This window comes from Ostrinia furnacalis, unplaced genomic scaffold, assembly GCF_004193835.3.
Source record: "Ostrinia furnacalis isolate ACB-3 unplaced genomic scaffold, ASM419383v2 OfSCF1845, whole genome shotgun sequence".
Taxonomy (NCBI): Eukaryota; Metazoa; Arthropoda; class Insecta; order Lepidoptera; family Crambidae; genus Ostrinia; species Ostrinia furnacalis.
The window spans coordinates 32,514-60,211 of NW_021132084.1; the positions used below are offsets into that span (position 1 = coordinate 32,514).

A 27,698-nucleotide genomic window follows, 5' to 3' on the forward strand; every position below is an offset into this window, starting at 1 on the left:
CCTGAAAAGACACAACGGCGAGCTGCGACAGCCCGTCGACGTAGGGCCCAAGCACGACTTGCTCCCTTTCTTCTTCAACCCTCTCTATACTCTTATTCTTAATCTTAAAATAGAGCTTGATAGCACCTGTCTCTTTCTAGCTCACCTGAAAAGACGCGACGGCGAGCTGCGACAGCCCGTCGACGTAGGGCCCAAGCACGACGTGCTCGCGCACGCGCAGCGAGCGCCGCGACGTCTCCGGGTCCAATAGATCGTGCACGCGCTCGTTGTAGATCTCCATGTATGACACCTCCACCTGCAGGCAATATGGTAGCTTAAGCAAAGAAAGATAAGGTTGGTATTTGACCAAAGGCCAACAACAACAAGGGTTACATGACTGCAAACTGAAGGTTTGATCATGATTGACTGAAATTGAAGATGCATTCGTATTGTTACGGAGCGTGGCAGCGAATCTGTTAAAATACTTATGAAGAAACATTGAGCGAGTCTCTCAAATGGAAAGAACATACGACACACGTACACCAATCTCCCACGCGTCGCCATTTGATTATATTATACCTTAGCTTACAGAAGAATGTAACTATGGTTCACTACAACTATTACTAGGCGTACTGATCAGAATCCAAAACATTAACGTCTATATCTAATAGTTTTACACTAGGTATTGTTCAGTCAATACCTAATAAAAGCAAACTTAATTCCCAGTAAATTGACCTTACAAATGTGTTGGATGCGGGCAGCGCAGGAGCGATCTTTGTGGAAATCCTCTAGGGAGGCCATTGTCCAGCAGTGGACGTAAAAAGAAAACTCAGTCGGTGAACTTCAAGCACCATTAAGAACGGGACTATTTCCACCTCTCGTTCCCGCCGCTGCAACTCCTGTGTAGCCGGGATCTACAGCTTGACCGCCAATAAAGACCCAACCAGTGAAGGTCAAGTTTGTATACCATAAAGAACCTTACTATAAAGAAGCAATAATACCTTGTAAGTGAGGGCCGGCGGGTTCTGCTGGACTGCAATCCGTTCGAAGAGCGCGTCGCAAAGCCGCGGGATGATGCCGCCCTCGTCGGCCCCGGGCGCGCCCATCATGGTGTACGATTTGCCCGAGCCTGCGGACAAAGAAAACAGGTTATAAATATAAGTTTTCTTATGTCTTTTGAGTAATGACAACTGAGCTGACCGTCCTTTTTCCGTCGGCAAATGGGTGATGGCCAGTGGGTTACGTGAGACTCCCCCCGTCAGAAACTAAAACCCGACGATATTTTCTAGTGATGCCGATTCTCACTCATATAATTATTCAAAACTCTATGGACAAAATGGTCCGACCGTAATTAAGACCCTAGGCTAGGATTCACCACTTTAAAGTAGTAAATAAAATCTAATGTCTGCTTGCTGCAAGCACCAAGTCTCACAGGCTATATTTAGACATAGATCTACTCTGTATTTACCTACTATCATAAATCGGCATATGGCATCGTATTGAGTACGAGTATGTATAAATACTATTTCGCAACAAAATTGTCTAGTCTGATTTTCACGTTTTATACGAGTACTAGCTTTCCGCCCGCGGCTTCGCCCGCGTGTAATTTTGTCTGTCACAGAAAAACTTTATCGCGCGCGTCCCTGTCTCAATAACCGGGATAAAAACTATCATTTATGTCCTTTCCCGGGACTCAAACTATCTCCATGCCAAATTTCAAGAAAATCGGTTCAGTGTTTTAGGCGTGAAAGCAAGACAGACAGAGTTACTTTCGCATTTATGACATTAATATAGATAGATTAGTTTTCACCTCGCAACCGGGTTTAATTATTTTGATGGCTAGCGCCAATTGTCGTAATTAGACAATTTTTAATTACAAATTGGTCTCGTGTCCTTCAACGAGACATCCAATTGGCGTAATTGATCGTGACGTCACTCGGCTGACTCCCGACGTCCCCCGGGAAAGCATAACAAGGAACGGTCGTTTACTTCTTCGGAATAAACAAAAACTGGCAACACTTAATTACATTTATTCATTTTCGAAATGAAATATGTGCCTCCTAGCTTTTGCCCGCGGCATCACCCGCGTGAAATTTAGTTTGTCACATATCGATCACATATAAATTATAGCCTATATGTTATTCTGGGTTATAAACAATAATACTGTAAATTTCAACAAAATCCGTTCAGTAGTTTTTGCGTGAAAGAGTAACAAACACCCAGACATCCAAACTTTCGCATTTAAAGAAATGTACTAACTTAACCTTAGTTGACCCCAGTTTTAATGTAGTCTAGTTCTATCTCTAGGGTAACATTAGCTTTCTGAAAAGAAAACTCTAAATATAGTAAATGAAATTCTTATTCAGGTTTATTTGACACGTATTTAATTTAAAATTTGTTTTTTTTTTTTTAATATTTTTACATGCTTATTATTATAGCGTCAAGTCATTCCGTATTAATTACTTATTTGCTTTGAACTTTAATGGAACTGGAGGTCAAGTCGAGTGTAAGTTTGCCCTGAAAACCTAGTTTCTTAGCAGAGGTAGCTTAATTCCAGATTCACTTAAACTCCACATAATGACAACTTTTAAGTACGCCGAGCGAATTTAATAATCTAGTGAACGAAATAAATTATTTTTGCATTACTAAGAGTTTATGTTAATGTCCCTATTTGATTGAAACCTTGTGTTGTAAGCGTTTTAGGATACACTACAAGAATATTTATTTTAAACGGTAACATATTCCGAATTTGTTAACATAAATATTGCCGTAAGTAGCCAAAGTGCAATTCAGTGGGTATCACTAAAAAGTAGTGCCGATTATTCTCACGACCACGAAATCTTTTAAGAATGGAGAGTATATAAAAGTAACAAAACAAAATCGCATCACTAAACATACAAAACAAAAGGTAAATCATAACTTAATAAGTAAAGTTGAAGTTATTTATGAACAGAGCTGACAACGGCGCATTCTTGTCTTCTTACTTATCTGTTATAGATGACTCACGCTGAACTGTCCCACCAAACTCAATGACAGAGGGGCGCTACCATCGTTCAACTATATGGTTTCCAACATGGCAAAAATCGGAACCAGCGATCCGGTATTGACGGTGGCGCACCACTGTCAATGTCATGGAGAGGACAGTTCAGTATTTTGGAACTATAGTTCGCAGGCTGCGCGAAAGAGATAACCAATCAGAGTTCGCGAACAAGCTCAACTGATCACCAAGTTGCGAGTGAAATATTATATCGAAACTATGAATGAAATATGAAAATAAGTTAGCTTATGAATGAAATAGATTATATTTATTTATCTTTCGGGTTGGTTGTACTACATTGAATTAGTTATGTATCCGATGGAATTGTGAACCTAAAAGTTGATTAATAATTTCGAAACTTGAGGAGATCCGTAGGAGAACCAGAGTGACTGACATAGCCCGCAGAATCGCTAAAATCAAGTGGCAGTGGGCGGGGCACATAGCTCGAAGAGCTGATGGCCGCTGGGGCAGGAAAGTTCTTGAGTGGCGACCACGAGCTGGAAGACGTAGCGTGGGCAGGCCTCCTACTAGGTGGACCGACGATCTGGTGAAGGTCGCGGGAGGTACCTGGATGCAAGCGGCGCAGGATCGGTCTTTGTGGAAATCCTTGGGGGAGGCCTTTGTCCAGCAGTGGACGTCTTTCGGCTGAAAGGAACGAACGAACGAACGAATTTCGAAACTTATAATTAGTTGGTTTCGGAACAATTACTACTTCTTAATTAATACGGTAGAATATTTGAGATTTTAAACGCCAGAATCAGTAAGAAGCAGCTAACACAAGACTACAGTAAGATTCGCCTAAAAATACCGTATTATATCTAACGCCCGTATTCACAAACATTACTATGAGGTCTCACAGTGGGCGTGGACGCACAGGGTGACACACGAACCAATAATAGAGCTCTATTCAACGCTGTGCGTTAGATTTGCTGCTTCACTTAACCAAGCAAATCGAACGTAAATACGGGCGGTAACCTAGTTGGCCCGCTAATCTTAAAAAGTAGTCAAAGTTTGTTATAAATTAAATACGTACAATAAATGGAAGTAATAAATATCTAAAGCAAGTCAATGAATCAGTTGTTAGGGAGAGGATTATTCCATGAATAATGTTCTAATTATAAACTCGATAACAACTTAGCGCTCGTTTATATTTCAAAGAAGACTTTTATCAAAAATTCAAGCGTATTATTTCACAAAGTTGGTTTATTTATGGAGATTATCAAATTAGCAACTAAGCTTTATTTACCAAGGATTAGAAGTAATTTATTGAATACCTGCTTTATTAATAGAGCTGGAAACTCACGATTAAACATTTCTAGATTCGTTTTTCCGGTGGATCACACAGATTGTTATATTGTAGTCTTATGATGTTATTATATCTTATGATCCCACTCCATCAGTTTGACCGTCAGGCGCCATTTTGTAATAAAATCACAAAAAATGTTGGATTGGATTTATAATCAAAGAACCCAGCTTTTGATATTAATTGTGTATCGACATTTTCTATTGTAAAAAGCTANGTCATCTGCACGAGTTGGTGTGGTTGACGCTTTAATGATATAGCAAGACTAATCTATAATCGAACTGAATCAGAGATTAGAAACGAGAATACTGAATCTACTTCTGTTGTTATTTGAAGTATTTTCATAAATAATCTCAGCCATCGTCGGAGCGTTGTTTAGAATTGTTATTTTTAGGCACTTCAGGACTTATCAGAGGGGCGAAAGTTCTCCTTTTCGCGCCGCTTAACAAACACTAATTGACTTTTCAGACGGCCACCTCACAAAAAATTGGTTATGAAAAATGAAATAAAAATTCAGAGAAAGTTTACTCAGAAATTGGAATTTGTTAGATAAGCAAATATTGGATTTTTTATTAAGAAAGCTTCACCGTTAGTGACTAGCAAATACCTACTAATTACTAGTTAATATTGTTATAATGCAATTAATTTGGGGAGGCCTATGTTCAGCAGTGGACATCCTGTGATTGAAATAATGATTTTGATGATTATTATTATAATTATACTATAAGTGATAGTCAAGTGTCGTAAAAACAGATTAGTCACTATTATGGTTTTAACAACCTTAGTAATAAGAGGTTTGACTAAAATTGTATAGTTAAAGCTAATTGAAATGAAACAATATTGGAAATTAAATTCATTAGGTACAAGTATTTATTGAATATCGCCCAAATATCAATTTTCATATTGCGTTGTGGTTTACGCTAATTGTTTTGCGTGTAATTGTAATTATTGGAAAAATTTACCGAACATGAATGTAATTCGTTTTTAGAGCTTAACGCTTTTAAGTCGTCGTCGTCGTTTCAGCCAAATGACGTCCACTGCTGGACAAAGGCCTCCCCCAAGGTTTTCCATAATGAACGGTCCTGCGCTGCCCGCATCCAGGCTCTTCCCGCGACCTTTACCAGATCGTCGGTCCACCTAGTAGGAGGCCTGCCCACGCTTTTAAGTATTTTAATGTATTTATCTACTTTAAAATATTTTAAAGCTGTATTAAACAAGTATACAAATATTGCTCGTAAATGGTATACAATATTCCCACTGCACAAATCCTTAGAGGGTAGGAAATCCTTACAGCTCCGTACAACTGTATACATATCCGGAATGAATTGAACTTTGTTGAATACCCGGTGCACAATGACGGGCAAAAATTCTTATTCCGAAGCATTAAAGTTCAGAATTGTCGAGGGATGTACAGTCAGCTCGGATTTCGAAGCAGAAAATGATCGCTGTTGATGATGAGCGCTGAAAACTTCATATGGGCTTAGAATAGATTTTTTTACAGCGGAATTTTATTTTAGCTTTCATTATCATCGTTTTAGCCACAGGACGTTCACTGCCGACATAAGCCTCACCCAATGATTTCCGTGCGATGTGGAAGTCATACCAAGTCATTCAGCGGTGGACGTCCTATGGCTGAAATGATGATGATGATGATGAATGAATGATTTCCAGATTGACGCGCTGTTAGCGGCCCACATCCAGCGCCTTCCTGCTTGGTTGAGGTCGTTTGTCAACCGTGCGGGTTCCGTCCGTAAGAATTTCAGCATTAACTTGTGCAGTTGAACAATGTAGTTTCTCAAACTGACTATACAGAAAAGGAAATTAAATCCAGACAAGCAGAACAACGTAATGAGCGACAGCGAATCGCAATTAGGAGCTGAATTAGCGCTTGACCTCTCGTGTCTCGCTCAGCAAACTGAATCAAAAGAAAACTAGTTACGTTTAAGTTCAATTTCAGCAAGGTTTAACAAAGCGAATGATATTATTATGGTGCTATTTTTGTGAGCTTTTCATTTCATTACATTCTTGTCTGTCAAACTCCATACAAAAAGCACCGGTTATTGTTACGGTTAAAATAAGGTGGTGTAACTCAGCCTAAATGTGCTATTTTTTTAATAAAAACATAAGAAAGCCGGCTTTTCGTCTATGACTGAATGAACTCGTAGTATTGAATATTTCGTTTACATAAATTCCGCAACATTTTTCAGTTTCAGCTATCAATTCAAATTCAAATTCAAAATTCAAAACGTTTATTTGCCAAATGCCAAATGGCATCAATGGGGCTACCCCTAACGCAGTTTTCGTATTTTTAGGTCTATTTCGGAGCTATCTGCTCTCTCTTTGAATAAAAATGTTGGGAAAACATTTTCAATTTTCCATTTGGGTATATTTATAGACTCTCAGATGTTTATCATATAAAGTAAACACGATTTTTCATTCATTCAGATATCTCGCAAAAGTCGCAAGTGGTATCGACTTCTGAATAGGTCGGTTCAACAAACGAGTGTACTTTTAGAAGTTTCATATAAGTCTTCATATGTAGACGTTTTGGGTAAGTAACAAGATTAGTTAGTGTGCACATTTTGTACGCTGAAGGTTGGAAAGGTTGGTCGTACTTGAGATTATAAATAACTAAGGCCCCGAGGAGTTGAGCACACGATGTAAACCCACGCGATTTTATAAGAGAAACAGAATACCTGAGAGCTATCATTTCATACCGAAAGTTAACAATATGCACAGATAATTACGTTAATTAGGTTTGCTAGTTAGCAGTACGGGTTATTATTATTATTCTGTAGCTACCATAGAAGGTATAATTGTATCACTTTTATCTTATGAATTTAAACGGATTAAAATTTTATTATCTGGGACGAGTAAAATGCAAATGGTAACACAGGCAGTACCTACCACCACAGAACATAGAAACTTCTTTCTATGTTCTGTGCCTACCACCCTTCCTAACAATAAGACCGCCTACCCAGTTGTGCCGTTTTAATTTTTATAGCAGTTTTGTGTGATGTGCAATAAGAAGTATTTATCTCTTTTCTTTTTGCGTCAAACAAAACAGTTATTTCTTCAACTCTCTCTTTGACCGAGATACCTGTCTCTTTCTACCTGAAAGGCTGCGACAGCCGGTCGCGTCAACGTAGGGCCCAAACACGACGTGCTTGCTTCCTTCTTCAACCCTCTTTATAATATTCTATTTTTAAGCTTGATCCATGTCCCTTTCTAACTCACGAGCGATAAATAGAGCTTGATAACACCTGTCTCTTTCTAGCTCACCTGAAAAGAAGCGACGGCGAGCTGCGACAGCCCGTCGACGTAGGGCCCAAGCACGACTTGCTCCCTTTCTTCTTCAACCCTCTCTATACTCTTATTCTTAATCTTAAAATAGAGCTTGATAGCACCTGTCTCTTTCTAGCTCACCTGAAAAGACGCGACGGCGAGCTGCGACAGCCCGTCGACGTAGGGCCCAAGCACGACGTGCTCGCGCACGCGCAGCGAGCGCCGCGACGTCTCCGGGTCCAATAGATCGTGCACGCGCTCGTTGTAGATCTCCATGTATGACACCTCCACCTGCAGGCAATATGGTAGCTTAAGCAAAGAACGATAAGGCTGGTATTTGACCAAAGGCCAAGTACACTTATTAGAGTTGCTGTGGAACGTTTCGAATGTTTTACACTTGTTACATGACTGAAAACTGAAGGTTTGATCATGATTAACTGAAATTGAAGATGCATTCGTATTGTTGTGGAGCGTGGCAGCGAATCTTTTAAAATACTTATGAAGAACGTGAGCGAGTCTCTCAAATGGAAAGAAACACGTACCTACACCATACTCCCACGCGTCACCATTTGATTAAGATATACCTTAGTTTACAAAAGAATGTAACTATAAGGTATGGTTCACTCATTACAACTATTACTAGGCGTAGAAGCCTGGCTGAATGATCAGAATCCAAAACAGTAATGTATATATCTAATAGTTCAGTCAATAATAAAAGAAAACTTAATTCCCAGTAAATTGACCTTACAAATGTGTTGGATGCGGGAAGCGCAAGAGCGATCTTTGTGGAAATCCTCTAGGGAGGCCATTGTCCAGCTGTGGACGTTAAAAAGAAAACTCAGTCGGTGAACTTCAAGCACCATTAAGAACGGGACTATTTCCACCTCTCGTTCCCGCCGCTGCAACTCCTGTGTAGCCGGGATCTACAGCTTGACCGCCAATAAAGACCCAACCAGTGAAGGTCATGTTTTACCATAAAGAACCTTACTATAAAGAAGCAATAAATACCTTGTAAGTGAGGGCCGGTGGGTTCTGCTGAACCGCGATCCGTTCGAAGAGCGCGTCGCAGAGCCGCGGGATGATGCCGCCCTCGTCGGCCCCAGCCGCGCCCATCATGGTGTACGATTTGCCTGAGCCTGCGGACAAAGAAAAGAGGTTATAGAAAGAGAGAAAGATATAATTTGGTCGTACAAAATAAAAAAACTTTAAAATTAATTCATAAAATTAGGACGATGCTAAAACGCTTATAAAAGATAAAAATGTTTGGAATGTTTAACTACCTAGCTCGCATCAATACTTATGACTATAATTTGCATATTTTAAAGACTGTAAACCCTTGAAAAGGAGGCTGACAATAGTGACTGAGTTTCTTGCGCTGCTTCTTCTCAGCACTGGCCCATTTATTGTCCCGAAGCAGTGGTAGGGTTAACCCTTAAGTAACACCGTGGGGTAATTTTTTACGACAGGCGTATAAAAATTGGCACATCTTTTTTTCTAGTGAAGCTAGAGCAATGTCGTTTTGTGTATTCTCAATGCAGAGTGTGCGCTTTAAGCTCGTAGACGCGGGATGTGAAAAAAATCATCCGTTTGGCTTTTACAGGTAGGTGGGGTAGAAATTTACCCCAGGGTGTTAGTAACGCATGCTTTAATTTATCATCACCTAACATGTAATTAATAGGTTTTATGATATTTAAACAAATTGACTAAAAATTTATATGCCAATCAAGTAGCACGTTGTATCGAGAATGCAGAGAAATAAATAGAGCTTGATTTACAAGATACTTTTCTAACTTCGAAGACATCCCCTCAGAACAGAGCGTTCATAAATTCGACACAGAAATATTTAAACTCCAAAATGATAATTACGTACTAATTCAGTGTGTTTGATGTGTATTGAAAATAATATTTAGGAATAAAATAAAATAAAAAACAATTTCTCATAATTTTATAAAAAATGTTTTTTTTTTGTTTTGCTTTGATAAAAGTCCAAAAATTTATGTTTTATTTAACTTTGAGTTTAAAATTGTATAAAGGAGCTGTTCGATGTCCGAATAGTGTAAGTTTTTGGTTCCCACAATAACTTTCCAAGATTTTTCTAGAAGACCATTGTAGAGACTATAGTTGCAAATGAAAAATTATTTGTTTTTTGTTATGATTGATTTAAAATGTTTTTTTTTACGCGAGACAGACGATTTTTTAAGGCAATCGTATAATTTAGTGAGCCCGCTAATACATTTTAAATTACAAATTGAATATACTGTAATGTACAATAAACTGTAAAAAAATTAATTTCCGTTTGGGGTAATTTTTTTACCCCAGGGTGTTCAATGTGTAACCAAAAATAAGGATGTTACTTAAGGGTTAATATTGGGACGTGTAAAAGTGCTTTTTAAAAACCTATTTGAAAAAATAAATGAGTTTTATGAGTTTTTTATGCTCAGTATGAGCCGTAACGCACAATGCATTTCTACTTCTTCTTCTATCGTTTGAGTTCCTAGTGAAAATTGATGTGGCAAGTGGTGGAGACAATTGAAGATACAATTGTTACCTTGTTGTGAGGTTATTTGATAAACCATTGCCATCTGACATTTCTCCACTGCGTAGCATATTTCGAAAATGAATAAAATGTAATTAAGTGTTGCCAGTTTTTGTTTATTCCGAAGAAGTAAACGACCGTTCCTTGTTATGCTTTCCCGGGGGATGTCGGCAGTCAGCCGAGTGACGTCACGATCAATTAAGCCAATTGGATGTCTCGGTGAAGGACACGAGACCAATTTGCAATTAAAAATTGTCTAATTACGACAATTGGAGCTAGCCATCAAAATAATTAAACCCGGTTCCGAGGTGAAAAGTAGTATAGAACGTGAAAAACTGTATCAAAATAGCATCTATTCTATTACATACTTGTACTCAATATGATGCCATATGCCGATAGCTTGTTGTAGCGTGGTCTGTGCATGGCAATATCGTTTATGATAAGTAGGTAAATACAGAGTAGATTAAGCTTAAATTACACATAATTTCCGATCATAAATCTACGTTTAAATATAGCCTGTACTGCGAGACTTGGTGCTTGCAAATGGTGAATCCTAGCCTAGGGTCTTAATTATCTTGGTCGGACTATGTTTTGAATATGAGTGAGAATCAGCATCTCTAGAAAATATGATTTATGTGCCTATTACGCTATATTCCCCAGTTTAATAAATAAAGAGATGTACTAACTTAACCTTAGTTGACCCCAGTTGTAATGTAGTCTAGTTCTATCTCTAGGGTAACATTAGCTTTCTGAAAAGAAAACTCTGAATATAGTAAATGAAATTCTTTTTCAAGTTCTAAGCATCCCCGCAGCTTCACCCATTTGGCTTTAAATCTGATACGTATTTTATTTTGAATTTATGTGAACTTGTGTGGATAGGTATTGGTAGCATTCCAACCTTTACTTGTACTATTGGTAATAATTTAAGGGAAACCTGTTATTGGCCATATTGTATGTTAAATTTATGTATGGTAAAATTGTATAAATACGCTGTTGGTTTTCTCAATAAAATAAAATAAATAAAATAAAATTTATTTTTTTATATTTTTACATGCCTATTATTATAGCGTCAGGTCATACCGTATTAATTACTTGTTTGCTTTGAACTTTAATTGAACTGGAGGTCAAGTCGAGTGTAAGTTTGCTCTAAAAACCTAGTTTCTTAGCAGACGTAGCTTTATTTTAGATTCACTAAGCTCTACATAAAGACAACTTACGTACGCCGAGCGAATTTAATAATCTAGTGAACGAAATAAGTTATTTTTGCATCAGTAAGTCATTTGTGTATGTTAATGTCCCTATTTGATTGAAACCTTGTGTTGCAAGCGTTTTAGAATACTTACTACACCACCAAAATATTTCTTTTGAACAGTAACATAGTCCGAATTTGTTAACATAAATAATGCCTTATGTAGCCAAAGTGCAATTACAGTTACAGTTAGGGGCTAGTACCGAGTCTTGTCCCCCGACCACGAAAACATGAAAAGAGACTGTTACAATAAATACAAAACAAAATCGCATCACTAAAGTTCACTAAACATACAAAACAAAAGGTAAATCATGAGTAATAAGTAAGTTATTTATGAACAGAGCTGACAACGGCGCTTTCTTATCTGTTAGTTCGCAGGCTGCGCGAAAGAGATAACCAATCAGAGTTCGCGAACAAGCTCAACTGTACCTCTAGTAGGAAAAACTTTCGAGTTCGTTTCGTTGCGACACTTTGAATACGCAACGAAACGAACTCGAAAGTTTTTCCTACTAGAGGTACTGATCACCAAGTTGCGAGTGAAATATTATATCGAAACTATGAATGAAATATGAAAATAAGTTAGCTTATGAATGAAATAGATTACGTCATTTATTTATCTTTCGGGTTGGTTGATAAAATGTAGGTACTACATTGAATTAGTAATGTATCTGATGGAATCGTGGACCTAAAAGTTGATTAATAATTTCGAAACTTATAATTAGTTGGTTTCGGAACTATTACTACCTAAATATACGGTAGAATATTTGAGATTTTAAACGCCACTATCAGCAAGAAGCAAAACTACGGTAAGATTCGCCTAAAAATAACGTATTTACATCTAACGCCCGTATTCACAAACATTACTATGAGGTCTCACAGTGCGAGTGGACGCACAGGGTGGCACACGAATCAATCACAGAGCTCTATTCGCTGTGCGTTAGATTTGCTGCTTCACTTAACCAAGCAAATCGAACGTAAATACGGGCGGTAACCTAGTTGGCCCGCTAATCTTAAAAAGTAGTCAAAGTTTGTTATAAATTAAATACGTACAATAAATGGAAGTAATAAATATCTAAAGCAAGTCAATGAATCAGTTGTTAGGGAGAGGATTATTCCATGAAATGTTCTAATTATAAACTGGATAGCGACTTAGCGCTCGTTTATATTTCAAAGGAGACTTTTATCAAAAATTCAAGCGTATTATTTCACAAAGTTGGTTTATTTATGGAGATTATCAAATTAGCAACTAAGCTTTATTTACCAAGGATTAGAAGTAATTTATTGAATACCTGCTTTATTAATAGAGCTGGAAACTCACGATTAAACATTTCTAGATTCGTTTTTTTGGTGGATCACACAGATTGTTATATTGTAGTCTTATGATGTTATTATATCTTATGATCCCACTCCATCAGTTTGACCGTCAGGCGCCATTTTGTAATAAAATCACAAAAAATGTTGGATTGGATTTATAATCCAAGAACCCAGCTTTTGATATTAATTGTGTATCGACATTTTGTATTGTGAAAAGCTAGCTAAAGCTTTTTTAAAGCTAGACTAAAGACACAAATCAGTCGAAGCATAAAAGCTTTATATTGTTTCAACACAACGTAACAGACTAAAACGTATACCTCTATTATTATAAATCATTCTAGTTCAACCAAGAATAATGTTTGCGAACATCCCTCCTAAATCTCGAAGCTTAGCACTAAATATTTAACCCCTATTCAGCATTGAGTAATAACGCAAACTATGACCTTTCGTCTTTCTAAGGTAAGCTAGGCTTTTGTTTATTTTGTTATTGTAACGAGTATTTACATAATAAATAAGCTTGCTCGAAAGTCCATTATATTTTAGGTTACAAATAAGTAAAACATTAAATACGAGTTAAAAACAGGGAAAATAGTAAAAAATCACTTTCAAGGAATTCTTCAAATAAGGCAGACTGATGTTCTAGTATTTATGCAGTGGATAAGAAATACTTTAAGGGTAGATTCGATCAAACAAGAGTAAAATATTAATCTCAGAATAAATCGTCAGTTTTGTCATAATTCCCATACTGAAACTGTCAATGTCAGAAGCCTAAATCGAATACATACAGTGATTATTACATTTTAACGATTCTTAACTGCAAAAAGAACTTATTCTCAAAGAAATTACGTTAAAGAAACGCCACTACTCGATACCGCTAACTTTATCTCCAATAAGCCCGAGTTCAAAGAAGATGATTAGACAACAGCTAATAGAAACGTCATGATACAGGGAACCTCGCTCGAGCCGCAAACCAGATCAATTAATACACCTAATGGAGTAAATAATATTGGGATTGGCTTTTAGAAATAGTAAGAGAAAAGATATCGAGTTAGATAAAGATTTATTAGGCTTTCTAAGCAAGTAAAAGTTTTCTTAAAATGATGTGTGGGCAAGTCCTTGATAACATATATCATCTGAAGTTAAATTCTGATGTCAGATTTCAAAGATTCTCTTGTCTCAAAAGATCTTGGAGTTGTATGAATGTAAATCAATATTTCTTAAAAAATATATTCTAATTACATATGTCACCCGAAGTGTAGAGTCGACAGCTCATTAGACTTACGGCCGTATTCACAAACATAACTATGAAGTCTCACAGTGCGCGTGCATATACAGGGTAACACACGAACCAATCACAGAGCTCTATTCAACGCTGTGCGTTCAATTTGCTGCTTCACATAACCAAGGTAGGTAGGTAAGACGCCACAGTGTTTAAATTGTGTATCGAAGCCTGTACATTGAGATCTACGATTGAACGGAGTTGTCTCGAAAACATAATTCACTCGTGCGTAAGAGACCGTATTGTGTTGTATGGTGAATCAATATTTTCTCATATACCGCGCAAAATGTATTCGTATTGATGGGCACTCGCCTCCATAAATATGGCTTACATACCGAAATAGGTTTTCAGAAAATGTTCGCCTTAATATGAGACTCCAGAGCTTTTCAATATACAGGATGGAAACGAAGTGATCTCACTCGATTATTTCTAAACTATACAATATATCAAAAATCTAGTTACTGATCCTGAAAGTGCTTCATGAGCTCTATCAAACGGTATCAATAATAGGTTACAGAATAAACTGGATCGATCCGAAAATTCAATGTTTCCAGGTTTCCGATATCTTGTATAGTTTAGAAATAATCGAGTGAGATCACTTTTCGTTTTCACCCTGTATTTAAATGGAATTTCCCACAGCATTTAGGTCAGATCTTACAACTAGATCGGGATTACTGGAGCCTCGTAGGCTAGGGGCTAGGCGACAGAAAAATAAATTGACGGCCGCACAGCCGCCTAGGTGCTTAGGGTAAGCCGTGGAATCGGGTCAGTTTAGAGGGAAGCTCGTGGATTATGCAATCTTATTCGGCTTTATGGTTAAATGTCGATTCCGTTAGACCAACATTTCACATAAGAATAATGTACAATTTGGATAAGTATAATTTCCGATAACTGTTTACTTTTAATCGAATGGACAAATGGCTTAAACTGATACTTAAGTGAGATGCATGAATAGATGCATTCATTTCGTAAAACTATTCAAAAACTTTCGTGAATTCACGACTGTGAATTTCAGTTCAAATTCCACTGAATGCGCTNTAGCATGCGCTGTACTTAGCTTCACATTGTTGCCAAAATAACATTGATATTCTAACGTCACAGATAAATAGAGTTAAAATTAGCATGACAGAAATCAATAGTTACCAAAACCATAAATTCCACATGCGTATCTACTTACAAACCATTTATTTTCTCAATCCCACAAGACAAAACAAAACCCCGTGACCATCCCAAACTGCGCAAACATCCTTAACCATTCGGGCGATACAGATGCCTTCGATATTCCGAAAGATTCGGAAACAATAGCAAGAAACGGCGCGTGTCGGATTTATAGGCATATTATACGGAACTGGGCACCTGATGCCCGGAGACACGATGACAGCCGTAAAGATATACGGAACTTACGCAACGCACGAACTTTGTTACAGACTTTGAAATCACACGATCTATAAAGCAATCAGACAAGTAAGACTTCTCTGAAGCCTTTTACTAGCAGTACGAAGTGGTCAAATAACAGGGTTTGTGTATTAAAATGTTTACAATATACAGTCAAAGGAAATTAGCTGAGGTAAACGATCATAGTTTCTTTTGCATTTGACATAAGGTGTACCTACATACAAATAAGGCCTTTTACGAAAAATGTAAGCTCAATAGAGAGAACGAAAGTTGCGCCATTTAAGAAAAAAAAATAAAACCGNAATGCGCTGTACTTAGCTTCACATTGTTGCCAAAATAACATTGATATTCTAACGTCACAGATAAATAGAGTTAAAATTACCATGACTGAAATCAATAGTTACCAATTTACCATCGATAAATTCCACATGCGTACTTACAAGCCATTTATTTTCTCAATCCCACAAGACAAAACAAAACCCCGTGACCATCCCAAACTGCGCAAACATCCTTAACCATTCGGGCGATACAGATGCCTTCGATATTCCGAAAGATTCGGAAACAATAGCAAGAAATGGCGCGTGTCGGATTCATAGGCGTATTATACGGAACTAGGCACCTGATGCCCGGAGACACGATGACAGCCGAAAAGATATACGGAACGAACTTACGCAACGCACAAACTTTGAATTACAGACGGGTTGAAAATCACACGACCTATAAAGCAATCAGACAAGTAAAACTTCTCTGAAGCCTTTTACTAGCAGTACGAAGTGGTCAAATAAAAGGGTTTGTGTATTAAAATGTTTACAATATACAGTCACGAATTGGCTGAGGTAAATGCTTTTGCATTGGACATACTTAAGGTGTAGTCATGCTACATACATACAAATAAGGCTTTTTACGAAAAGTAAGTGTATGCTCAATAGAGGGAACGCCAAAAGTTGCGCCATTAAAGAATCTAATTCTTGCAATGTAGCCGAAAAAAAAACTTCCAGGAATGAATCTTCTATACAACAGCCACTCTACACACAACAATTTGTCACATGAGTTATTTAAAATGTCTAATTTTACAATCTGGCTGACATAAAGCTGTTCACATCAGCCGGATTTATTAGGTCGATTATAATAGCGTTGCTATGGCACCATGAATCATCGGGGGCTTACAACTTTTATGGCACTGCCGAAGACATATGAAGTACCATTGATTTAATGAGCCTCTGATGAACTCTGATCATTGAGATAATAAACAAGAGTCATCCCCAAGTAAAGTAACCATGGGCGTAGCCGAGCTAACCCTTCATCTAAATTGTGTCAAAAATGTTTTAACATGGGTCCAGACCCTGCCCCAAACTATTTGATATAGTAAAATCACTTTTATAATATTTTTCTCTTGTTAGGGTTCCAATGAACAATATGAAGTTCATGGTTTAGCGAATCAATCAAGTTTGCAATGAAACAGGAAACGTTAATTTGCGCGGTAGTAACAGAGAAAAGGTTGGCAAGTAATTGCTTTTTTCTGAAGCAAAAGAACTTAAAAATCTCGTTACAATTTCAAAGTAAACAAGAACACTTGATGTTTATGATGAAATATTCGATTTCGCATTCCAATATCGAGTACCAGCACTCGAGTATACCGGATTCGGGTTCAGAATCGAGTATTCGAGTTTCAAAAGAATCGACGAATCACTCGATTCGGGGAGATCGCTCGTAACTCTTGCGTAGAATCGCCGTAGGGACGTCTACTTTTATTGGAGCTGAAGATTCAGGCTCCGATTCAGTTTGAATTTTCCTGTAACTACCGAAATTATACGGTATCTGCAAAGCGGGAGTGCGCAAAATTTTTTTTGTCTTTGGCAAACTAAATTAAATCCAGGATTTTGGCAGCAATCTTTTTTACAAAAAATAAAACTTAATAAAAAGCTGCAATACATCAAGGCGATGCATACAATAATAAAGCATATATCCACCTGATGACAGTGCTTTATTGTAAAAATCAGTAGTTTAAAATTTGTATAAACAGAAGATATGTTACATCAAGGGAAACTCGTACCTTATGTTAATTGTAACAAAGGCGATTTTGAAGCAAAAGTGGGTGGGCTATCTCTACATATTTAAATATTTAGAAATCGATTACAATCTCATAGAGCATACTGAAATCGATTATGATGCGTTCCCAGCTGCATTCGGAAGTAAAAAAAAAACTATTGAAGTTGTGCGCGTGCTCATAATAACTGATTGCATCAAATTGTTATTGTGTGCTTCGTTCTTTTGTTTTTGGTCGATCTAACCTTGCACTTTCCTAATTTGTCGGTTGCCAACCGACGTGAATATTAATTGGTGGAATAATTTTATTTGTTTATCTACATTGCAAATGGTTGTGATAAGGCTTCTTTTGAACTAAATGTTCCTAATATTAATGAAGTCAATACAAATTAACATCCAGTTGTATTACTGTCTTATCTATAAAACAAAATTAGTAGATCTACTCGTAGTTACGCGTGTTTGGTCGCAATGTCACCTGACCCTAAACGTAGATATTATAGGTACATGTAGTCATTTCTGACGAAAAAAGAAAAAAAGGCATAAGTAGTCAGTATTCTGCAAAAATGGCTCCAATAAGCCCGATTAAAAATCCGTCCCAAGCTGTAGGAAGGCTTGATGCATCCGAGTGAAGGATGACCAGCTCTTGGCACGGCGCCAGACGGCTGACGAGTCAGCGGGTCGTCATCACGATTGGAAGGCCAGCCCACTTGAGTTTAAATCTAGATTGGAAAGTTAACTATGGTAAAATGAATCTGAACTTAAGTAGAACATCGACCTTATTCAGTCTTTAACAGTTGAGTAAGGCAGGCATGGAAAACAATTACGAATTGCGACGTTGAAAAGGTTTAGGGTAAATATCAAGAAGAATATTCTTAATGAGCTCAACACTTGTTAATGTAATTTACAAAGTATTAAGTTTTGTTACATGAAAATTTCGTTCGCAAGCAAGACACTAAAAACCTAACATTTTTGCAGTGAAAATACTAACATAAATCAATATTTTACCCTCAGTAACAAGACATCTACTGGGGAAACTAAAACACCATCATTAGATTAAAAACTGCACACATTTTCCATTTCTTTGGCGTCTCCATTTCGTGTATGGCAACATTGTGTCTTCCAATTCCTTAGATGGCTGTCACAAGACGCCATCCCATCTACGACACCATACAATTTTATGTAACGCGATCCGACGCTTTCAAATTTATCACTATCGGTGAAAATATTCGTTTCCAGTGAAAATAAGGCGCATTGCAATCGTAGCATTTTTTTATGGCGGAGGTTTGACAACTGGCAACACGCAAATGAATATTTATAGTTTATATCGTTCTTATGTATTTTAGGGCTGATTTTTCAACCGTCGGATAACTTTTAACTGAAGAATAAGTTTGGCACATTGACAGTTTTAGTACGGGAAATATGTCAAAATGACAAGGTTATTCTTCAGTTAAAAAATATCTGACGATTGAAAAATCAGCCCTTAGTGGATTGCGAGATTGGCCTGTTAAAACAGTCTTCATTTTCCAAAGACGTCTAAATAATTTATCTAATAACTTTTGTGCACCTATCAAGTAGCTTGCTTCATTCCTCCAGAGTCGTGTGCAAGTTTTCCTTCTCTTGTGCCCGTTTTCACCATCAACCCCTAATTTTTAAGTGACCCCTATGGTAACACATAACAGCAATTTTGTTTTCATAGGGGTCACTCAAAAGTTAGGGATTGATAGTGAAAATGGGCAATATGGGCATTAGTCTCACATCATTATTACATCTTGCTCGTAAGGCGGATAGGCTTAATTTGAATCAGAAATGTTGCAATATTACGCAAAATGTTTGCGGGAAATTCGGAATTTATTAGCGGTACAACCTGGCCTTATTGGACGAACCTACTTTAATATATTACAACAAGTTGTCGATTACTTCAGCCCAATTAATGACGTCTACGTAGCCCCTAAATCAAGTGACGTGATCGCCGTCACCGTTCGCCGCACCTGCGACTGTGACAATTAACGGAACACAAACATTTGATAGTTAAAACTTGGTCCCGGCTTTGCAGCCGGCCTAACTTTGAGCCTACAGCGTATTCTCAAAGACGTAGTTTAACGTTAAGCTTAGGCAAAGCTCGAGCAAATGTGAGCTTAAATTCTCAGGTCAAAGTTAATTAAAGTTAAACAAACTTTAACTATGTGTAACGAACACGTTATGGCAATGTTTGCAGGTTTCGCCGACTAGGTTTTCAAGGTATCTTGGACACGTTTGTGCATGTAAAACTACTTTTATTTAATAGGATCCCTCAATTTAATTGGTCGATGGCGAAATGTTTGCGTTAATATGTCTACCAAAGGAATTAAGATTAGAAAAGGATGGGCATCAATGTTAGCTATGACGAAAACACTTAAACATTTGCAGGGATCGCCTATTCAAACTGTGGTAAGTATTTGGCTGGGTTGCACCATCTTACTTTAACTTTGACAAACGTCAAAAATCTGTCAAACTCCATACAAAAAGCACCGGTTATTGTTATTGTTACCATGGTACAATTCAGCCTAAGAAAAGTTTACTCAACCTTTGAGCTGCAAAAGTTAGCGTTTGCCTGTGGAATAAAAATCTATACAGGGTAGTCAATTTCGATTTGTCCGGATATTCCCAGCTCTCCCGCTCAAATCTTTGCTTTGAGCCGCACCCTGCTCGCGGCACATAGCTGGCACCTGCAGTTTTAGGTCACGCGGCCGGCTTTGTTCTTGCCATCACCGTTCCGTTACGTAACGCAGCGTCTCTGCTGTCAGCTCTTCCTAATGAACATTCCGATCCTTTCTAATTAACCATCACACATATGCTGCTTTGTTCCGCTTTGTTAGTTTGGCAACTATGCAGTTTTAACCTATGGTCTCTGGTTAGATTCCCATTTACCAACTGCTTTTGTTCCGTTTTGTTCCTATGTAGCACACGAAAAACAAGAGTATTTTGAGGGAAATGAATGGTTCATTTCCCTCAAATGCTTTAAAACCAAATTTCCTACCGAGAAACGGAAAAAATAAGAAAGAAATTGTACGCGGAAAGCCCGTTGATACCTCATTTTAGATAACATAATTCAAGTTCAATGTCAAGCTCCAGCGGCCTCTGCAAATTGCAAAATAATAAACCTTATACGGACCAACCGACTGACAAAATTAATACGGCGTGAATAACGAGACATTCAGTCAAAGAATTGAAAAAGGCGGACGCAGCGGGCGGAAAATTAAATCGGGCTCATAACGTTTAGAAAAGACTGCGGGCGTAATTGAAATAGACGCAGAAAACTCTTGCTTATCAGCCCTTTTCTAGGTAATTTGACATCATTTTATAAAGAGCTGCCTTAGCCTTCTGCAGAGTTTTTGAAGGTACAGCTTGGTAAGCATTAAATATACTGATGGCATATTCTCTTGTCTTGTCGTTCAACAGGGCGTTGACCATTGACGCTTATTAACAAGTGAGTTAAATAAAATAGGTCATTAACTATGAATAAGTCTGTCACCATTAACAAAACTGAACATTATACTGTACTTAGGCCCGATACGACCAAACTTTTATTCGAGAATAACTCCTGGTAGGTATAACGGGCACATTGACAGTTTCCGTATGGTAAATATGTCAAAATGACGAATAATTGACGATTTATTCTAAGATTAATATTTACTCGTGTTTGGTCGAATCCACCCTTAATGTGTCACACAGCCATCTATAAAAGCAAAATTAATCCGACAACCAGAGTGTGTACGACTCAGGGTTCGAGGATATACATATATCAAGGGATATATATCAAGATATATATCGGATATTTATCCGATATATATCAAGCCGGTTTTGATGATATATATCAACTTTTAAAATTTGTTACTGTATTTGTACTTTTTGACAAAAGATTTTTATTTTTTCAGTTGATTTTGCCGTATTTCAAAGATATTTTATGTTTTTGCTTTATTTGTCTGATTTTAAGTTTTAAAAACATTAAAAACATGTTTCTGTAACACATATGCAATAGTATTCATGAATAATACAATAAAATAATACTATGGCTTTCATACAAAATTGATATATATCAAAGTTGATATATATCGGATATATATCATAAATATCCGATATTTTGATATTTATAATAAATATCGGATATTTTCGAACCCTGNAATCCGTGTACGACTGGTACGTGTAGCTACATAACAGACCTACTGTATTCATCCACATTGCTCGTAGTCATTAGAGCTTGCGTAGCTACGCCGTAGTACCACGTAGTACTTCGTAGTAACGCTACGGAGCTTCGTAAGGTCGTAGCAAAGCTGAAATCATGAATGATTTTAAACAGTAGCTGACGAATATATCTGTCAATGATGAGAACTATTTTATTTGGAAGCACTAAAAATTAAAAATCTTATTTTTACAAAGTATATTAAATAAAGACATTATTCCTCAGACCAAAAATGTTGTTTAGTTTTCAGGAATTGCAATTAAAATGTTGCTGGTGAAGAATCATTATTGAAAATACTCGGTAATTTCCAATTCAAATTATTGTTTCCTTAAGCTTTTGACTTAGGGATTATTTTACTCTATTATGGATAGAATTCTGTACAGTAAATCCGAAATTGGAATTCACTCGGTTCCGCCAGGTCAACGCGGGTAAGCCCTTGGAACTCGTCAACTTTATACATTTGCATACCCGCGCCCGCTCAAAGTGGCACGACCAACTACCCAACTGCAACTATGGTGTTGGATTGTAACCTCGGGAGACTCAGTTTTCTCTTGTTTCGTAGCTCCGAAATTAGAGGAATTGTTTTGGGCGCTGCGTTGAGGTAGAATTAGCTTGTTTATTTCTGAATTTCAGTGGAAATTATACGTTAATAAGTAATAGAATAGGCGAAATTTAAATATCTGCATATAACTTATCTATATTGTAAAAATATTCAACATAATGAAATGAAAAGAATAAAAGAGTAATTGTTTTTGCATACCCACGCACACTCAAAGTGGCACGAGCAACTACCCAACTGCAACTATGGTGTTGGATTGTAACCCCGGGAGACTCAGTTTTCTCTTGTTTTGTAGCTCCGAAATTAGAGGATTGTTTTGGGCCGCGCTGCGTTGAGGTAGAATTAGCTTGTTTATTTCCGAATTTCAGTGAAAATTATACGTTAAGTAAGTAATCGAATAGGCAAAATTTAAATATCTGCATACCTATAATGTAAAAATATTCAACATAATGAAATGGAAAGAATATAGAGTTCATGTTTTTGCATACCCACGCCCACTCAATGTGGCACAACCAACTAGCCAACTGCAACAACTATGGTGTTGGATTGTAACCCCGGGAGACTCTAGTTTCGTAGCTCCAAAATTAGAGGATTAAATTTTCAAGTAGTATACGAATCTTTAAAAATATTTCTTTAAGTAAAAATTATATCAATAGCAAAATACATAATTTCAATGTGAAACTTTCAAAGAAAATTCAATTTCAAATTTTAGAATAATCAAATATATCTGGTAAAGCTGGTCTGGTAAGAAGAATGACAGTGATAGATTTGATATACCCATTTGGAAAGTTGTTTTGAAACAATGTTCGGCTGAGCGTACCTCGAAGATGTTTTAAAGCCGGGTTCAGACTGGTGTAAGGTGTAATGTAATATTATGTGTAATTTAGCGTCAACAGTGTGGACCGCACATGAACTCAAAGCGAATTGTGTACGCGAATCAATTTCAACAGCTGCGAGCGCCTTTGTGTTCACGACAGCCGATATTACATGTAATGCTCGTAGTGCCGTCCACATGTAGAATTCGTGTTACGTTACACGGTGGATTACATTACACATTACACCAGTCTGGACCCACCTTTACGTCTACATGCGAATGTGCTGAATACATAATATCCAATAAGTTTTATTGAAATAAATCTCTTATAAGGCTCTCATATATTACATACTTTGAGACGCAGGTTCCAGGATATTTTCGCGTAAGATAAATATAGCGCGTGCCCAATTTCTGAGAAGACGTACGAAAAATATGTTGGTGGAAATTATTTAGTTTTGATATAATATGTTTTAATACGGTAAGTACAGTCGACTACACCTAAAACACATTTGCTCATATTACAACACTTTGTTTAGCTAGATGTGTTTTATAGTGTGAACAACAAGAGAAGTGTTATCTGCACAAATAGAACTTCAATAAGAATCCACCGATCGATCACCAACCTTGAATAACAACATTCATTTTAAATTAATAACTTAAAATGTAAACACACGTTGTTTTATTTATTTGGATCTTGTGTTTTTTAATAGAGTTACTTTGGTAATATTGCGTATTGTGTAAGGTGATTGTGTAATTTTGTCAGGGAATACTGAAAAGTACCTAAATGCCAACACGTACAAGAAAAAATATAAAATGACGAGCAGGAATCATAGCTCCGAGCCATTTCGGCTCCATTTGCGTCATATCAAGGGGAGGATCGACGTAAAAATTTTGCGTCGCCGCATGCATATGTCAAAGGGATATATCCAGTTTTATGGCCACATGAACATGCCATCAAGTTGCGTTGCTGTCTCGACTGCTGAACAAAATCAATGATGATGTGCGACTTTGTTAAAAATGAGAGCTTAATGAGAATGTTTTGTTCTTATGTGGCAGAAGATCAGCCATATCTAAAGCAAAACCCACGAAAGGGGCAAATGGTCTCTCAAATAAGGACCATGTCTAATTTTAAGAGGACCAATTTAATAATGCAGTTCTATTTTAAAGCCATACAAACTCAAACCCAATAAACAAGGTTTATATGTCAATCTTTTCTTCAAATAACGAGTAAAAGTACATAGAGGAAAAGTTTGCAAGATAACCATAATCAACCACGGAATTTCGCAACGCAGTGTGTTTCTTAGAAACATCCAATAAAAGTATTTTCAGCACCTAATGTGAGCGCAGTAGATGCCTGAGCCGTAAATTGGCTCCTAAGTGGATTTACCCGTTGTTTGCTCCTAATGTTTCTTTCCTCCATTCTGTTCGTGTTTTATAAGTACTAACATTTAGCAAGAACTAGCGCGATATCTAATAAACTTGCTTCAAGAAAATTGTGTAAAATAAATCGATTTTTTATGTTTATGTAAAAACTATCACCATTTTGGTGCAGCAGGCATTACAATAATAATCCGTGCCGAATGACAAGATACATGCTAATAAAAGTCCTTAAAGGAAACAAAAGTACATACTTTTGTTTGGGCACAACCTACCTATTTCTAAAATTATCTTCCAATTTCTTTCAGCAACATCTTTTACCTTTACCATCAATCACAACTGAAATATCATGTGAGAAAAATCAATACCAATATCTTAAAACATCAATATCCCTTAAACCAACGAGTACAAATTAGACAAGTTTCCTATAACCACGCGGCTGCGAATCCTGGAAAATTGCCAACCCCATCAATTTAAAGCACCGGTTCCTGAATAAACTGAATAGTCCTGCACGCCATTGGTGGGCAGTACCTACATANCATAAATATGGGTTTACTTACATGGGCCTACATAAAAGGACTCTGCGCTGTGAAGTTGACTTTTGACTTTTACCTCGTACAGGGACCGTTTCGGCCGGTACTAGGGTGTATGTAGTGGAGAGGAATTTAAGAGTAGACTGAATAGTCGGCATTCGTAATTATTAAGCTTTGAACTTAATTAACATCATCATAGTAAACAAAATATGCTTCAGAAATTTCGAAAGTAGTCGTCGGCACATGCGAAAATATTTTTTGCTGCAAAATTAGAAAATTAGTATTACAACTACGATGTTTCAGTGATTTTACCTTGACGTGCCGTCGCATTTACAAACTATACATTAATTAAGCTCTTTTGCAATTTATAAGGCATCGATTGAAGTTCTATAATTATGGAATAAATTTTTTGGCAAGTCAAAACGACGTATAACGTTGAGCACCACTGGCCAAAATGATCGCTACGTCCAAAAGTAGTAGCTCCGAATAGCTGAGGTCTCAGGAAGCAATGTTTGTGAATCAGACATTATGCATGGCACCCATCCAAGTTGCATGGGGGCCGTCGTAAAAGTATTTTGACCCGCACCAATGATGTGCTCTGTATTCCGAAGTTTTATCCTCAAGTCTACGGCAGCCATTCTGTTGTGTTTGAACTTTTTTATAAGCGCCATTTGTTTTATATTACGATATAACTCACTACCACTAACTCCTGGAAAACACATCGCGATAACATTCGGGCGACAGCCGAGCGAAGTCTTGCGACTACTTATACAAAAAAGCACCGCAGTATACGCAAATACTTGGCTACACACATAACTATAGCGCGAATCTTCAGGCTTTCGCAATGTGTGTGGCCCAGGGATAAGCGGAATATAAAGCTACTTTAAGTACCTACTTCGTCGAACTATCATAAACAGTGTTACATTAAGATAGTAAACAAATCAATGTGAAAAGGTTTATTTACCCCCTAGATTGCTTTTCCAACATTACGTAGAAATTTTCTAGTTTTTTCATTCAAATATTATAAGACCCGTGTCAATTGAATATTGAACAAAGGTCTAGAGCCAGACAGGCGGGCGATCCAGTAAAATCAATCTCCCATCTCCCGAGAAACATCTGGGAATGACCTCGTCAATCAAAAGACGATAAGTAAAATATTGACAGCGCCTCTTCTGGGAAATTCAGTTTTCAGACCTTTATTTGAACCTACAAATCAATTTTCTAGCAATCTAGCCCTTATTCAAGCTTAATCTAGAATACCCTTTTATGTTTTTAATAATTTTTATCCCAACTAATATTATAAATGCGAAAGTAACTCTGTCTGTCTGTCTGTCTGTTACGCTTTCCCGCTTGAACCTCGCAACCGATTTTGATGAAATTTGGCATAGAGATAGTTTGAGTCCCGGGAAAGAACATAGGATAGTTTTTATCCTGGTTTTTGAAACAGGGACGCGCGCGATAAAGTTTTTCTGTGACAGACAAAATTCCACGCGGGCGAAGCCGCGGGCGGAAAGCTAGTAATTTAAATAAACATTCAAAAGATCAGCATAAAAGGCTTCACCTTTTTAAGGCCCATTCAAATATTTGTTTAGGCGCTTCTTTTTAAACTCGAGGACTAATTACACATTAATTATTACGGCAGTTGAACAAACAGGCCGTTTCTTATTGTTTAATTACCAGGGCATAATTAACAATCTTTTTAATGGTACTTATTTCCACAAGATCACTTTCAAAATTATTTTTTCGTCATAAATATTTTTACAGAAACGTCTCCGGTTTCGTTTAAGAAAANAAAAAAAAAAAAAACATACGGGGCGAATTGAGAACCTCCTCTTTTTGAAGTCGGTTGAAAATGATTCCTGCAAGTAGCCGAAAATAATACTTCCAGAAATGAATCTTCTATACAACAGCCACACACAACAATTTGTCACATGAGTTATTTAAAATGTCTAATTTTACAATCTGGCTGGAACATGTAGCTGTTTACATCAGCCGGATTTATTAGGTCGATTATAGCGTTGCTATGGCACCATGAATCATCCGGGGCTTATAACTTTTATGACACTGCCGAAGACATCAGAAGTATCATTGATTTAATGAGCCTCTGATCATTGAGATAATAAACAAGAGTCATCCCCAAGTAAAGTACCCATGGGCGTAGCCGAGCAAACCCTTTATCTAAATTGTGTCAAAAATGTTTTAACATGGGTCCAGGCCCCGCCTCAAACTATTTGATATAGTAATAAGTTTTATAATATTTTCCTCTTGTTCCTCCATTGAACAATACGAAATTCATGGTTTACCGAATCAATCAAGTATCAATCCTACGGTCCCCTCTACTATATGACGTATGTATAGTTTTATTTGCAATGATATGTGAAACATTAATTTGCGCGGTAGTAACAGAGAAAAGGTTGGTAAGGTAATTGCTTTTTTCTGAAGCAAAAGCACTTAAAAATCTCGTTACAATTTCAAAGTAAACAAGAACACTTGATGTTTATGAAATATTCGATTTCGCATTCCAATATCGAGTACCATCAGCACTCGAGTATACCTACCGGATTCGGGTTCAGAATCGAGTACTCGAGTTTCAAAAGAATCGAGGAATCATTCGATTCGGGGAGATCGCTCGTAACTCTTGCGTAGAATCGCCGTGGGGACGTTTACTTTTATTGGAGCAGAAGATTCAGGCCCAGATTCAGTTTAAATTTATTGGGAATGCGGACTTTCCTGTAACTACCGAAATTATACGGTAACTGCAAACCGGGAGTGC

At 37.2% G+C, this 27,698-nt stretch overlaps 1 protein-coding gene across 1 annotated transcript in view; it reads right to left on the reverse strand.

Moving 5' to 3' along the window:
* The window catches only part of LOC114353844 (kinesin-like protein KIF13A), a 144,082-nt gene that overhangs the window by 15,106 nt on the left and 101,278 nt on the right, over window positions 1-27,698 (reverse strand). Inside the window, exons 3-4 of the mRNA XM_028305967.1 lie at window positions 981-1,108; window positions 146-295 (exon numbers count right to left, since the gene is read on the reverse strand). Coding sequence (XP_028161768.1) covers window positions 146-295; window positions 981-1,108 — 278 coding nt within the window. The remainder of the gene's footprint in view (window positions 1-145; window positions 296-980; window positions 1,109-27,698) is intronic.